We start from the raw sequence: 13,289 nt of genomic DNA, 5'->3' as shown, positions 1-13,289 counted from the left end.
GTGAGCTTCCTAGAATCTGATCATCTGCTTCAAACATTCAGTGGTTCCTGCGGAGTCCCCACAATAATACCGAAATTCCCCTGGTGGCATCACTCCCAGCCTCGGGCAGCAACACGGTCAGCACAGTCACACTTCTTCCCCTTGGCCTCACTGCTGGGCCAACTCTTTGTTTGGATAAAAGGTCTCTATACTGATGCCCCTTCTGGCTGCTTAGCTTCCTTCCCAAGCAGTCCTGTCATCTGTCTCAATTTCCCTGGCACAACTTACTGCACCTGCCAGTCATTATCCCTGTAATAAAACATACAGGCTGTAGTCTTGCTGCTCAGCCTTGTCCACAGACTAGAATCACCAGAGTTTGTAAAAGTTGCAGAATCTCATGTCCAGTCAGAGCTCCATCATCAGATGTGTTTTCTGACCAGGTGCTCAACTGACTCTTATTTCACATGATATTTGTGAGTCTCTATCTTTCCATAGCCTAGCACAGCATCTGAACTGCAACAGAGATTTAATTGATCAAAGCGGGAAATTCAGATGAATTTTCTGTTAATAAACATGCTACACAAGAAGAAGATAAAAAGTCCCTTTTATTGGAACAAACAGAATCAGGTCTACAGTTTGTATGTTTCATCACATGCTTCCTCTAAATACTCCTTTATGCATCTCTCATATCCTCTTGTTCAGCTGTCAAATCCTATTTTCTGCTTGAAATATATGGATGACTGTTCTATTACTAATCATGTTTATTGCTGTCAGTTTAAACACACACACATATGTATCTACAGACACCTTTTTTTTTTTTTTTGGTACCAGGGAATGAACTCAGGGGCACTCAACCACTGAGCCACATCCCCACCCCTATTTTGTATTTTATTTAGAGACAGGGTCTCACTGAGTTGCTTAGCACCTCGCAGTTGCTGAGACTGGCTTTTAACTCTCATCCTCCTGCCTCAGGCTCCCGAGCTGCTGCTGGGATTACAGGGGGGCACTACTGCGCCCAGCATCTACAGACACCTTTTTAAACAAACACTCTAAATGACAACACAGATTACCAGATCTTCCAGATTTTTACTGTCTTTTACTTTTCTTTCTTTCTTTTCTTGTACTGGAGATTGAACCCAGTGGCACATAAACACTGTGCCACATCTACAGTCCTTTTAATTTTTTGAGAAAGGGTTTCCGCTAAGTTGCTGAGGCTGGCTGATTTAGACTTGCAATCCACCTGCCTCAGCCTCCTTAGCCACTGGAATTATAGGTATGCTTTCTCTGTCATTTTTGAACTTGGTCCATGAAAATGAATTATCTGGTAATTATTATTATTATTATTATTATTATTTGCGGTGCCGGGGATTGACCCCAGGGCCGTGTGCATGCAAGGCAAGCACTCTACTAACTGAGTTTTATTCCCAGCCCTCTGGTAATATTTTTGAAAATAGTTATCCTCACCAGTCCTAGTTTTTAAAAAACAAATTGTAGGGAATTATAATGCTTCATGATAAATCTTTTTTTGTTGTTTTTTGATCAGGCATTGATCCAGGGCATTTAACCACTGAGCCAAATCCCCAACCCATTTCACTTTTTGAGACAGGGTCTTGCTAAATTGCTAGGAGCCTCATAAATTGCTGAGGCTGGTTTTGACTTTGCAGTCCTCCTAAGTCTTCCGAGCCTCTGGGATTACAGGCATGTGCCACCCTGCCCAGCTCATGATAAATTTTTAATCATTATCTTGTTAGCTTCAGTGGCCATAATATCATTATTTTTCTTACAAGTCCAACATTAAATGATTCGCCAGTTTTAAAAGTCTTCTTCTAATTCCCTTATTAAAATGTTAGTTCCAGAAAGAATTTATGGACCATTTTTTCCCCAATGAAAATGCCCTCCATCAGCTGCTTCTGAGACTCCCCTTCCCTCCCCTCCCCTACTTCTTATTCCAAGCCAATTGAATTTGCAATTCTTTTAAAGGTAGAAATGCCTACAGTTTGTGTCCAGTATGGGTCAAAAACATTCTACAATGATAATGTTAGAGGACAGAATTGATACACCCTTTGTAGATAAACAGTGTTATAATTTGTTTCTCTCCTATATGTGTGTATTCATTGCATTTCAGAATGCATGGTTTGCACAGAAGTTTACTAGTTTATCCAATTAAGAAATCAACTTTATTCTTATGAATTAAGGAAGTAGAAATGACCCTTCAGAGGGTCACAGAGGTTTTGAGTTAGGTTTAAGATAACAGATTTTAGGGCAGCATCTCCATTTGGCTTCCTGTGTCACGTGTTGATATTCACATCCTGAATTTGATCTGCTTTTGTCCCTAGCATTTACCATACTCAAAAACACCCAACATCAGCCTCAAAACAAAGTTGTTTAAACTCAAGAGTAGTTTTGTCCTATGCTTATAATATTGTCTATACCTTATGCAGGGTCAAGCAATAAATAAATATTTGCTGGTTTGTGTTGATTGATTGATTTAAGATAAATAAACAAGCTCAGATGCCTACTGGGGCCAGATAATGTAAATGAGAAAAGCAAACAGCAGGGAATGTTGGTGAATGGGAGCCTCCAGGTCCCTCTGAAGGGGGTGACTTCCACTTCTAGCCTACTCTGCACTTTTTGCAAAATGAAAGTGTCAGAGCTTCTGGTTTCCCTAGAGATGCTGGACATCTGAGTTTTTAATTCAGCCTTTCATTTTTAAAATTTGTTCAGTCATTCAATTTTTAAGTTGGGAATCTATTCAAACCTTTACTTGTGACATTTTGCACAGCAACACTGTGAACCAAAGCAAACTCTTCTAGGAGGTCCACGCAGCTGTATGCAACCGACTTGGAAGCTCTGCATTCAATTAAGTTGATGTAGAAACACTCATTTTCTAAGAGGTTGTGATTGCTAGGAAGGCCTAGTTGGATAAGAGGTCTTGCTCGCTGTGTGATGAGGCAGGACATGACTCTCTGCCCATGTAAAGCTCGGGCAATTTACTCAATATCGATAAACCTATAGTTTCTGCACCTGTTAAGTGGCCACGATGCTAAGAAGGACAGCTTTCAATACTTGTTTGGGGGACAGAATGAGAAAAATGCAAGCCAAAGCTCTTAGTAGAACTGACCCCCTATTATATCTCTTAACTATTCCTAATTCTAGCACTCCTTTATACAATAATATTCAGGTACCAATCAAATACTGTGATAGCAATATCACGTTCCCAGGCATCTCATCCCTCCCTTTACAAAAGATTCGAATGTTTTCTTATGATGATGACCCACTCTTTTTATCACCGAACATCCAGGAATATGCAATACCGACATACCCAAGGAGAACGTTGCACAGCTTTTAAAAATCATATTCCTACCGGGGGCAGAGAACCAGGCCCCTCCCACCACCTACCCGCACTCTCACCCCTTCCCAACGCACGCAGCACGTGCGGGGTTCCAGTGTGCAGATTCCCCAACACTCCCAATGCTTTATTTTGTCCTAGGACCTGATACTTTTTTCACCTGGCTTCGGGCACCTTTTCTACAGTCGGTAAAGTTTTCTTTTCACTTCCCTGGTACTATCCACGCTGAATTCTAAGTTTCCTGGTCCTAATTCTTCCCGGGGTTTTTTATTACATAAGTCTCTGATTGCCAGTTTATGATAAGGAGGAGGCGCCTGGCCTCTCCCCAACCCCCAACTTTCCTCCTAGGAAACCCTGGCCTCTCTCGCCACCGCTAGCCCCCGTCGACAGCAGCCGTCTCTACCTGGGGCGTTCGTAGATTCTCAAAACCGACCTTTTTCTCCCATCCCCTTTTTAAAGGAAGTAATTGTGGGGCCGAGCGGGGTCCCTCCGGCCCGGAGCCCAGCGCCCCCCGCCTCGGGTCGGCGCCGGTGCGGGTCCGGACAAGTTGCGCTCCGCAGCCCTTTTCCAGAATGGCGCGCGCTCCCGCCACGGCGGGGACGAGCAGAGGCGGGACGGGGGCGGGCCCGCGTCAAGTATCGTTACGTCACCGGGGAAGTCCCCCTATGACTCGCGAGTGGCCTCCGCGCGGGAGCTCTGAGGATCCCGGCACAGAGTGCCCTCAGGACCTCGGCGCGCCCGGTGTTCCCGTCCCGCTGGCCGGCCCGGCGTGCAGCTCGCGTCCTGCGGAAGCCTGGGCTCCTGAGTCGGGGGACAGAGTTCCCCGGGTTTGCAGCGGAGATCGCGGCGGCGCTCGGGGAGATGCCTGGAAAGAAGGCGCGTAAGCGCGCGCCACCGAGCCCCGCACGGGCGCCAGGTACCCAGCCGCTGGGGCAATCGGAGAGCCTGGCGGGGCTGGGGTCCAGGTCGAAGTCGGGGCGGGTGTGCCCTCAGGGGCTGGGCGAAGAATGCCAGGGACTCCAAGGTCCAGCCATCTCAGCGCCCTGGCGCGTGCCCTCGGCCCCCCCCCCCCGCCCGGGAAGTTCTTCTGGCGTTTTTTCCAAGAAAGCGGGACCCGCGAGGGAGGGAGCCCAGCCTGGGATTGGGATGCAGCCGCATCTTAGCCAGGCCACCCTGCTGCGTCCACTGTGGTTTTCCCTTTTCTCCACCTGGCCTTCCTCGGGGCGGCGGGGAGAAAAAGTGCAAGTGTAGGCGGCGCCCCAAAGGAGGTCATTGTCAAGACGAGCGAGGGCGGGAGAGGGCCCCGGGAGCCACCAGGCCTCCCACCGCCTCCCTAGATGGCCCCTCTTCCTCTGGACCCCACTTCTGGGAGGATCTGTTCCCACCGTCCCCACCCGGCAGGAACAAAAGCAGTGCTTAAGGTTGACACGGTCCCACTCAGGACTGACAGGGGATGGATGGAGGCCCTGCTAGGAATCGGAGCTAAGGAACTTAGGCGGTTAGTTAACGTTTTAACAATCGGAATTGAAAGGAGTGGATTGGGGTGGGGGAGCAGGAAGGAGTTGACCCTCTTTCTGGGTACCCAAACCCCCTCCCTGTCTGGCCAAACACTTGCAGCCCCGTCCTGTTTGGATCGGCCCTCCCCTCCCCCACTTATAAGTCTTTATAAATTTTACTAAAGGCGGCAGTTACCTACTAAGGAGTTGTAACAAGGAGAACAATAAGGGTCGTCTTGCTATTACATCAGACAACTATAGGCCACCATTTTCATTAATTTTATGGCACCTGTGGGGCATTAAGAGGAAGTGATACAAATGTGACCATGGCGAAGTTCGCACAGTCACTAGGTTGCTCTTTGCATCTTCCTTGAGATAGAAGTTTTCTCACCTTTTGTGGTGTTGACCGTGTTTCTGAAAAATCTAACTAATTCGTGGTAGACTAACCTAGTTCTCAGTAATAAGGGACGACAATAATTCTCTCTAGCCTAATTATATATTAATAAATTTATTGGTGTGTAACTGCAATACAAAAAAAAAAAAAATGTAGGAAACAGGCCTGGGAGTTTAACTCAGTGGTAGGAGTGCTGACCTAGTATGGAGAGGCCCTGGGTTAATCCCAGAATCGTTTTTTTAAAAAAGGGGGAAAAGTTTTTTTGTCCCCCACCCCCATCCAGTGAAAGGAATCATTTTTCCTCAATAGAGTTCAGGGCTTCCAAAATCATATGTTAATATGTTAATAACTATGTTATTTTTATTGATGGCAGTTTAATTGGAAATTGTTACTAGAATTTTTTTATGAAAATAAGTTAATTACAGCACCTAAAATCTAAAAAGTTGTGAACATGTGAATTAAACTTATTTTCTACTTCATTCTTTCCAGTAAAGGCAATGAATTGTTACAGATTAGCTTGTAGGAAGACGCTGGTTTAAGTTAACAGGTAGATTTTAAATTATTTTAGCAAGTGTGGGCAGAATTTTGGAATAAGATTTTTTGAAGTGTTTTATGAGAAAATGTCAAGGAGTTTTTAAAGGAGTGCATAATGAGCTATGAAATAATTAATATTTGAAAAACAAATGTATTTATAAAGAATGCAATTGTTTTGAATATGATATATTATTTCTGGCCAACTTTAAATGAGAGACAAAAAGGATAACCACAGTTGGCTGCCAGAGCCAAAATTTCCAAATCTGAAAGTAAGATAACACTGTCTCATCCTGGATTTTTTTTTTTTTTTTTAAGATTAGAAAGTTAAGTATATTCTAAACTTTTTTGTTTGAGAGCCACCGTGTGTTAATGTGTAGTGTGTAGTGTGTGTGTGTGTGTGTGTGTGTGTGTGTGTGTGTGTATGTATGTTCTAAGTCTTTCTCACAATTTGGGGGACAGGTGCACATAAAGGAAATTGAAGAGAAATGCTTCTTGGGATGTACAACTTCTCACTTTTGTTAACTTTCTGGGTACCCTTTGGTCTAACAACTGTCAATGTTAATTTCATGCTTTGCTTTCCTTTTCAGAACTGGAAGTTGAGTGTGTCACTCAGCTCAGGAAAATTGAAAATAGACTGAATTCTCTGGGTTCTGTAGCAGAGGTCACACCTGTGGAGATGCCTGGAAAGAAGGGGTGGAAGAATGAGCAGCTGCCCCAAGTGACCCCCGCGACCCCAGCGACCCCGGCATCGGCATTAACAGGTACCTGTCAGCTGGGGCTTTGGAGACTTGGGGCCTGGCCCTCAAACTGTAAGATCCTCGGGGACCTCAGAGTCAGGATCCGGCCAGGTCTGCCCCTCTGAGCTGCCTTTGGGATGCTTCTCTTTAGTTCTTCATGGAGTTCTCCCAGGACAGCAAGGGAGGGAGCCTAGCTTGGTATTCCGACAGAGTTGTATTTTCTTTTTTTTTTTAACTTTAAATTTTTGGTACTGAGGATTTAGCCCAGGAGTGCTTTACCACTGAGCCACATTCCCAGCCCCTTTTATTTTTTTATTTTGAGACAGGGTCTCACTAAGTTGCTGAGGCTGGTCTCTTTTTATTTATTTATTTATTTGGTACCAAGAATTGAACCCAGAGTCACTTAACCACTGAGCCATATCCCTAGTTCTTTTTATTTTTTATTTTTTATTTTTATTTTTTAGTGCTGGGTATTGAACTCAGGGATGCTTTAACCACTGAGTCACATCCCCAACCCTTTTTGCATTTAAAGATAGGGAATTGCTGAGGTTGGTTTTTGATCCTTTTGCCTCAACCTGCCGAGCTGCTGGGATTACAGGCACGGGTCTTAAAACCCAGCTTATTTTTTGAGACAGGGTCTCAGTTGCTGAGGCTGGTCTTGAACTTGCCATCCTCCTGCCTCAGCCTCGCCAGTCGCTGGGATGCCAGGTGGCTGCAGCTGTGTTTTAGTCGGGCCAGCGAGCTGTTTTTCCTTTCCCTCCACTCGCCCTGCTGAGGGGCCTCAGGGAAGACAAGTGCAAGCCCAAGCAGCAATGGCAGCCCAGAAGACTGTCACTGTCTTGAGCAGGAGAGGGCTCTGGAAGCTACCTTCTCTCTCCTTTCATTCAGACTCCACCTCTGGAAACCTTTATCTTGCCACTGCCCCCACCCTAAGAAGAACAAAAGTAGTATTTAAGCTGGATACTGTCCCACCTGGACTGACTCCAGAGTTGAGGAGCCTAGGCGTCTTCTCCTTAGTTAACATTTTAACCATTCATATTGAAAGGGGTGGACATAGCAGGGGAGGAAGAGCGGTCTCCAGTCTTATACATCCACCCCCCACCCCCATCTCCTTCACAGATTTTCAGGTCTGCCAGCCGCATCTCATCCCACCAGCCCCATCTCATCCCACTGCTTCTTGTAAATCTTATCAAAGGCAGCAATCACCTGCTGTAAAGGGTTGTAAAAAGGAGGGCCATTAGGGCTAGAATTCCCAATGGGTCACGCTGCTATTATCATCAGACAATTGTAGGGCATGCAGAGGAAGTGGGACATTGCAAATGTGACCATGGCTAAATTGGCAACAGGCTGCTCTCTCTGGCCCTTTCTTGAGATGGAGAAGCTTTGTCCTTTTCTGTGATACTCGAAAGAGTTCTGACCATGTTTCTCAAAGACAACCTATCTATAACATGCTCTGGACTGAATTCTAATTCCTAAGAACAAGGGACAGCAGAAAATCCCCCCTAAAAGACAGTAGTTCTGCAAAAGCAATTTTTCTTTTAACATTTATTTTTTAGTTTTAGGTAGACACAATATCTTTATTTTTTATATTTAAATGGTGCTGAGGATTGAACCCAGTGCTTCATGCATGCTAGGCGAGCACTCTGCCACTGAGCCACAACCCCAGCCTCTGCGATAGCAATTTTAAAATTAAAAAAGATAACAGAACAGTTTCCATTTTTTTTTCTTGTGAAAAAGATGATTTTTTTCTGGTAGATTGAGGACTTCCAAAGTTGTGTATTGGATGATATTTTTCTTAATCCCCTTGCCTGGAAGGGAACCAAGGGCTCAAGTATGCCAGGCAAACATTCTACCACTGAGCTACAGCCCCAGCCCTGGATGATAGTTTTTTAAAGAACTATATGTTAACATATCCCACTTACTAAAATGTAAATACTTCTCAACGTTTGATTCTGTAGCCCATGAAGAATGGCATCTTGGAAGATTTATTAGGTCTCTTGGTAGGAGTTAAGAAAGATTTTACTTTTGTTCATTGAAATCTAGGTTTAAATATTTAGAGTATATTTACATTTTACTTTATTTTGATGATTTTTTTTTTTTTTTTTTGAGACAAGGTCTTCCTAGTTACTTAGGGCCTGACTAAATTGCTGAGGCTGGCCTCAAACTTATGATCCTCCTGCCTAATCTCCTGAGTCTCTGGGATTATAGGAGTATGCCACTTACCCTGCTCATGGTCATTGTTTTAGAAAGTATGAACCAAAGTGAACAACAACAACAACAAAAAAAAAACCCAATTTCTCTTTGAAATATTAAAAAATTGAAATTGTGAGCAGTTTAGATTTAATGTTAATTTTAGGTAGTAAAAAGTTTACTTGGAAGTTAGATTATATGTAAGCATCATTTTTCTTTATTATAGAAGACTAATTGCAGTATCTCAATTCTAAAAAGTAATAAACATATGAATTAAACTATTTTCTGCTTCACTTTTTGTAAAGGCAACAGACTGGTACAGGTTGGATTTCTAAGAAATTGATTTAGGCTGGGCACAGTGGTGCATGCCTGTAATCCCAGTGGCTCAGGAGGCTGAAGCAGGAGGATTGTGAGTTCAAAACCAGCCTCAGCAATTTGGCAGGGCCCTGTCTCTAAACAAAAAGAAGAGCTGGGAATGTGGCTCAGTGGCTAAGTGCCCTGGGTTAAATCCCAAGTACCCCTCTCCCCCCTCAAAACAAAACAAAACAAAAAAACATTGGTTTAGATTAAATTTAGATTTTCAAATTATGAAAATAACACACAGTATTTAGAATTTGACTTATGTTCTCTTTAAATGAGAAAAGAGGATGACATCACTTAAATCTGATGGAGGCTGGCTAATGATACCATTTGTGGTATTTGATATGCAATATTTCTATATTTGAAAGAAAATACTTGCCTCATCCAGAATGCTTTAAAAAAAAAAAAAAAGATTTCAGCTGGGCACCAGTGACATATGCTTGTAATTCCAGTGGGTAGGGAGACTGAAGCAAGAAGATCATAAGTTCGAAATGATAAAAGATAGTTGTCTGTATTCTAACCTTAAACAATTTTTGTGAGTTGAAGTGGGTCAGTGTCTATATGCATATTCCAAGTTGTTACTCTCACATTAGGAAAATAGAAACATAATGCAAAAAACAAAACAAACAAACAAACAAAAAAAGTAGATGTATAAAGGCATGAATTGGCATGAACATACTCTATATACAAAGATATGAAAAATTGTACTCTATATGTGTAATAAGAATTGTAGGGCTAGGGTTGTGGCTCAGGGGTAGAGCGCTCGCCAGCATGCACGAATGGGGCACTGGGTTCGATCCTCAGCACCATGTAAATGTAAAATAAAGATGTTGTGTCCACCTAAAACTTAAGAATAAATATTTTTTAAAAATATATAATGCATTCTGCTGTCGTATTTAAAAAAATAAAATCAATGAAACTAAAAAGAAAAAAGAAAAAGAAAATAGCCACAGATAAAGCTAAAATTTAAGAACTGTTTCCTGGGGTGGGTGCTCAGTTTGTCACTGAATGGTCCTGTTAACTCTTTTTCTTTCTTTTTTTTTTAAAGAGAGAGAGAGAGAGAATTTTTAGTATTTATTTATTTATTCCAGTGGACACAACATCTTTGTTTGTATGTGGTGCTGAGGATGGAACCTGGGCTGCATGCATACCGCTTGAGCCACATCCCCAGCCCTCCTGTTAACTCTTGCTAGTTTACAGTCCAGACTATTGTCAGTGTTAATTTTGATTTCCTTTCCGTTTCAGAGGTGGAACTTGAGTCTGGCATTCAACTCAGGAGATTTGGAGACAAAGTAAATTTCCGTCAGAAACTTCTGAATTTGATTTCCAAACTCTTCAGTTTAGTAACCTGACTGCTTCAAAAGCCTTTGGGTGAAGGGAGTCCTTTAAAAAGGAAGTATCCCCAGTAGGTCCAATTTCATCAGAGAAGAGACTGCATTATAATTGAAAGGAATGTGAAAGAGCATTCACTTCCTTTTGGAAGTCTTTGGAAAGGGAAAACATAACAAGTCAAAAGATGAATTTCTGTAGGAGGCTTCCCAGAAATCATTCTTTGGGATGTGAGACCTTTGTGGAACCATGTTTTATTTTAAAACATGAATGGAAGAGCTTTAAAAATAGGGAAGTTATTGTTAATGCATTTCTTTTTTTGCTTAGAGATTATTCTAGTATTTTTGTTGAATGTTGCTGCCCAGCCTGGTGTAACAAGAGTTGACAAATGATCATATTGGGCAGTGGGGAAGAAGTGGCTCTGTGTTTTTGCTTTTTCAGTTTGTTTTATACATTTAATTATGATAAAAGAAAACATTTCATTCTGATAACACTGGATGTTATTTAAAAAATATCATTTAAGAAAAAGTAAAGTTCACAGGGAACATTGATTGCATAGGTCACTACAAAATGTAACATAGTTTAATTCTTTCTTTCTTTTTTTTTTTTTTTTTCAATTGAGACTGTATTGTTTCTGTTCAGGTGACCTTTAAGTGTGTTCCTGTGAGCATTAACTGCAAGTGTGAAAAACTAGAAAGTAAATTTGAAAACATTTGATTATATAGTGTCAGTAAAACTCTAGCCAATTGAATATTAAATGATTAAAGAGTTTGGTGATTTCATATGACCAAGGATAATAAAATGAAACCAAATGTCCTCTCCCTCAACCCCTAGTACTGGGATTGAATTCATGGTCTCTCATTACTGAGCCCTGTTTTTCATTTTATTCTTGAGATGAATCTTGTTAAGTTGCTGAGACTGACTTCTAACTTGGCAGTACCCCTGGCTCAGCCTCATGAATTTCTGGGACTGACTTTTTAATTGGTAGAATTAAAACTTAGTAAAACAAATATTCACAGAAAGTTTCTAAAAAATTGAAGATGCCCTTCTCACAGTAGTTAGTGTGGGCATCCTGCAAAAAGTGATCTTTTAAAAGAAATTAGAACATTTTCATAATTGGGATATTATCAAAAAAGAAGAGGAACAGATATTTCTCATTCAAAATAAAAATTTCATACAGATATGAAGAGATATCTCTATATATGGATATCTGTATAATTTATATTAGAGTAATATGAAGGCTCTTTGAAGAGTTTCATCAGTGTTTTTTATATGAGCTGTAGACATGAAACTTAAGTATTCAATAGCAAATCAAACAATCCTATTAAACTTGGTCAAGGGATTTGAAGATACATGTCTCGAAGGAAGACATACAAATGTTCAACAGATAGAAGATTCCGAGTGGATGCTCCAGTGGTACAACCGGTTAACACGTTGGTACTTTTACAGCAGAAGAGTCTGAGAAATGCAAATGAAAACCACAAGAATCTTATACCTGCTAGATGGGTTATTTTCAAAAAGATGAAAGATAACAAGTGCAGGAGACATGTGGAGGGGAAAAGGAAACTTGATCTACCTTTTCTGGTTTTGTAAATTAGTACAACCATTTTGGAAAACAGTATGAAAATTCCTTAAGAAACAGAACTGTAGTATGATCCAGCAACCCCACTACTGGGGTATATATCCAAAGAAATTGAAGTCAGTATGGTGAGGGGTTATGCACACTTCTGGGTTTGCTGCAGTGTTATTTACAACAGGCAAGACGTGGAAACAGCCTGTGTCCAAGAGATGACTGAAGTAGTATGTAAACACAATGAGTATTATTGAGCCTTAACAAAGGAGACACTACCATTTGTTAAAGTGAATGCGGTGAATCGAGAGGACATGCACAGAGATTAAATGCCCTTTGATCTCATTTAATCTGATCAAAATCAAATTCTGACTTTAGGATGGTGATTACCAGATAACCTGAATTTGGTTGGAGAAGTGGGGGTGGGGTGGGGAAAAGACTACAAAGTTGGAAATGAGTTCTGACGTTCTGTTGTGTAATTAAATAGTTAATGTACATTTCAAAACAACTAAAGGAATTTTGTGTGTTCTTACCACATGGAAAGGATAAATATTCTGATTTTATCATTCTACAATGTATCCATATATTAAACACATTGCATATATGACTTATCAATTAAAAATAAAACTAAAAAAATTTAAAAAAGGGAATGATGCTGTGATTAAATTTGTCAGAAATTTTATTTATCTTACCTATTTATAATTATTTTCCATTTGGTTTGAAAACATGTATTTCATTTTTGTGGTGAGGCAAGGGTTCCTTAATTACTTGAGTTCTTAGAGTGAGAATAGCAATGTAGACTGTAGTAACCTTAGATGCAAAATTGTCTCAGCATCTGTCTTCAGTATTAAAGCTTGTTTATCACAAAAATTCATGTTTTTTTTTTTTTTTGCCTAGAGGCACATGTTTTGCCATGTGGATATTTAAGGTCTGTAACTATTTATGTGTACATATGAAAGTTGATATTGTGTCAATAAACAATTAAAATTGAATCATCATTCTTCTTTGTGCATTTATTTTATTTTATTTTATTTTATTTCAACGTGTGAGCTACTGTGTCAATCCAAAATATTTAAACGGCCTGACTTGCCGCAGCCGGTTTCACCTGGAGGCACACCGCCTCTCTGCAGCTTTGTGGTAGGAATAGAGACTGAGGTGCATTTGGTCTCTGCCGTCAGGGGACTTGCGCTTTCAATGAGGGGAAATAATAAAATAAATGGACATTAATGCCAGGTGTAGATGGAGGGATGCTGAGTGGAGATTAAAACCACCTAAGATCACGGTCTGATTGGGGGTCTAATGACTGCACCGTGCACACTGCCTCGGTCGGACCCGGACCCCTCTGCCTGGC

General features: G+C 41.3%; 1 protein-coding gene across 1 annotated transcript; it reads left to right on the top strand.

Moving 5' to 3' along the window:
- Nucleotides 1-3,990: 3,990 nt before the first annotated feature.
- On the top strand, nt 3,991-12,930 carry Pmaip1 (phorbol-12-myristate-13-acetate-induced protein 1). The gene is made up of 3 exons (XM_078029933.1): nt 3,991-4,244; nt 6,340-6,513; nt 10,285-12,930. Exons 1-3 carry the CDS (start codon nt 4,190-4,192, stop codon nt 10,389-10,391), a joined length of 336 nt encoding a protein of 111 aa, XP_077886059.1. The 5' UTR covers nt 3,991-4,189; the 3' UTR covers nt 10,392-12,930.
- Nucleotides 12,931-13,289: the final 359 nt, after the last annotated feature.

This window comes from Ictidomys tridecemlineatus, chromosome 13 (genome assembly GCF_052094955.1).
Source record: "Ictidomys tridecemlineatus isolate mIctTri1 chromosome 13, mIctTri1.hap1, whole genome shotgun sequence".
In the NCBI taxonomy this organism is placed as follows: Eukaryota; Metazoa; Chordata; class Mammalia; order Rodentia; family Sciuridae; genus Ictidomys; species Ictidomys tridecemlineatus.
Note: the sequence above shows the minus strand (reverse complement) of the source record. Positions and strands in the feature narration are given on the sequence as shown.

Coding starts and splice junctions, on each gene's coding strand:
- Pmaip1 (XM_078029933.1), top strand. CDS start 4,190: ATGCCTGGAAAGAAGGCGCGTAAGCGCGCGCCACCGAGCCCCGCACGG. Junction 4,245..6,339: donor GAGCCCCGCACGGGCGCCAG/GTACCCAGCCGC, acceptor TTTCCTTTTCAG/AACTGGAAGTTGAGTGTGTC. Junction 6,514..10,284: donor CCCGGCATCGGCATTAACAG/GTACCTGTCAGC, acceptor TTTCCGTTTCAG/AGGTGGAACTTGAGTCTGGC.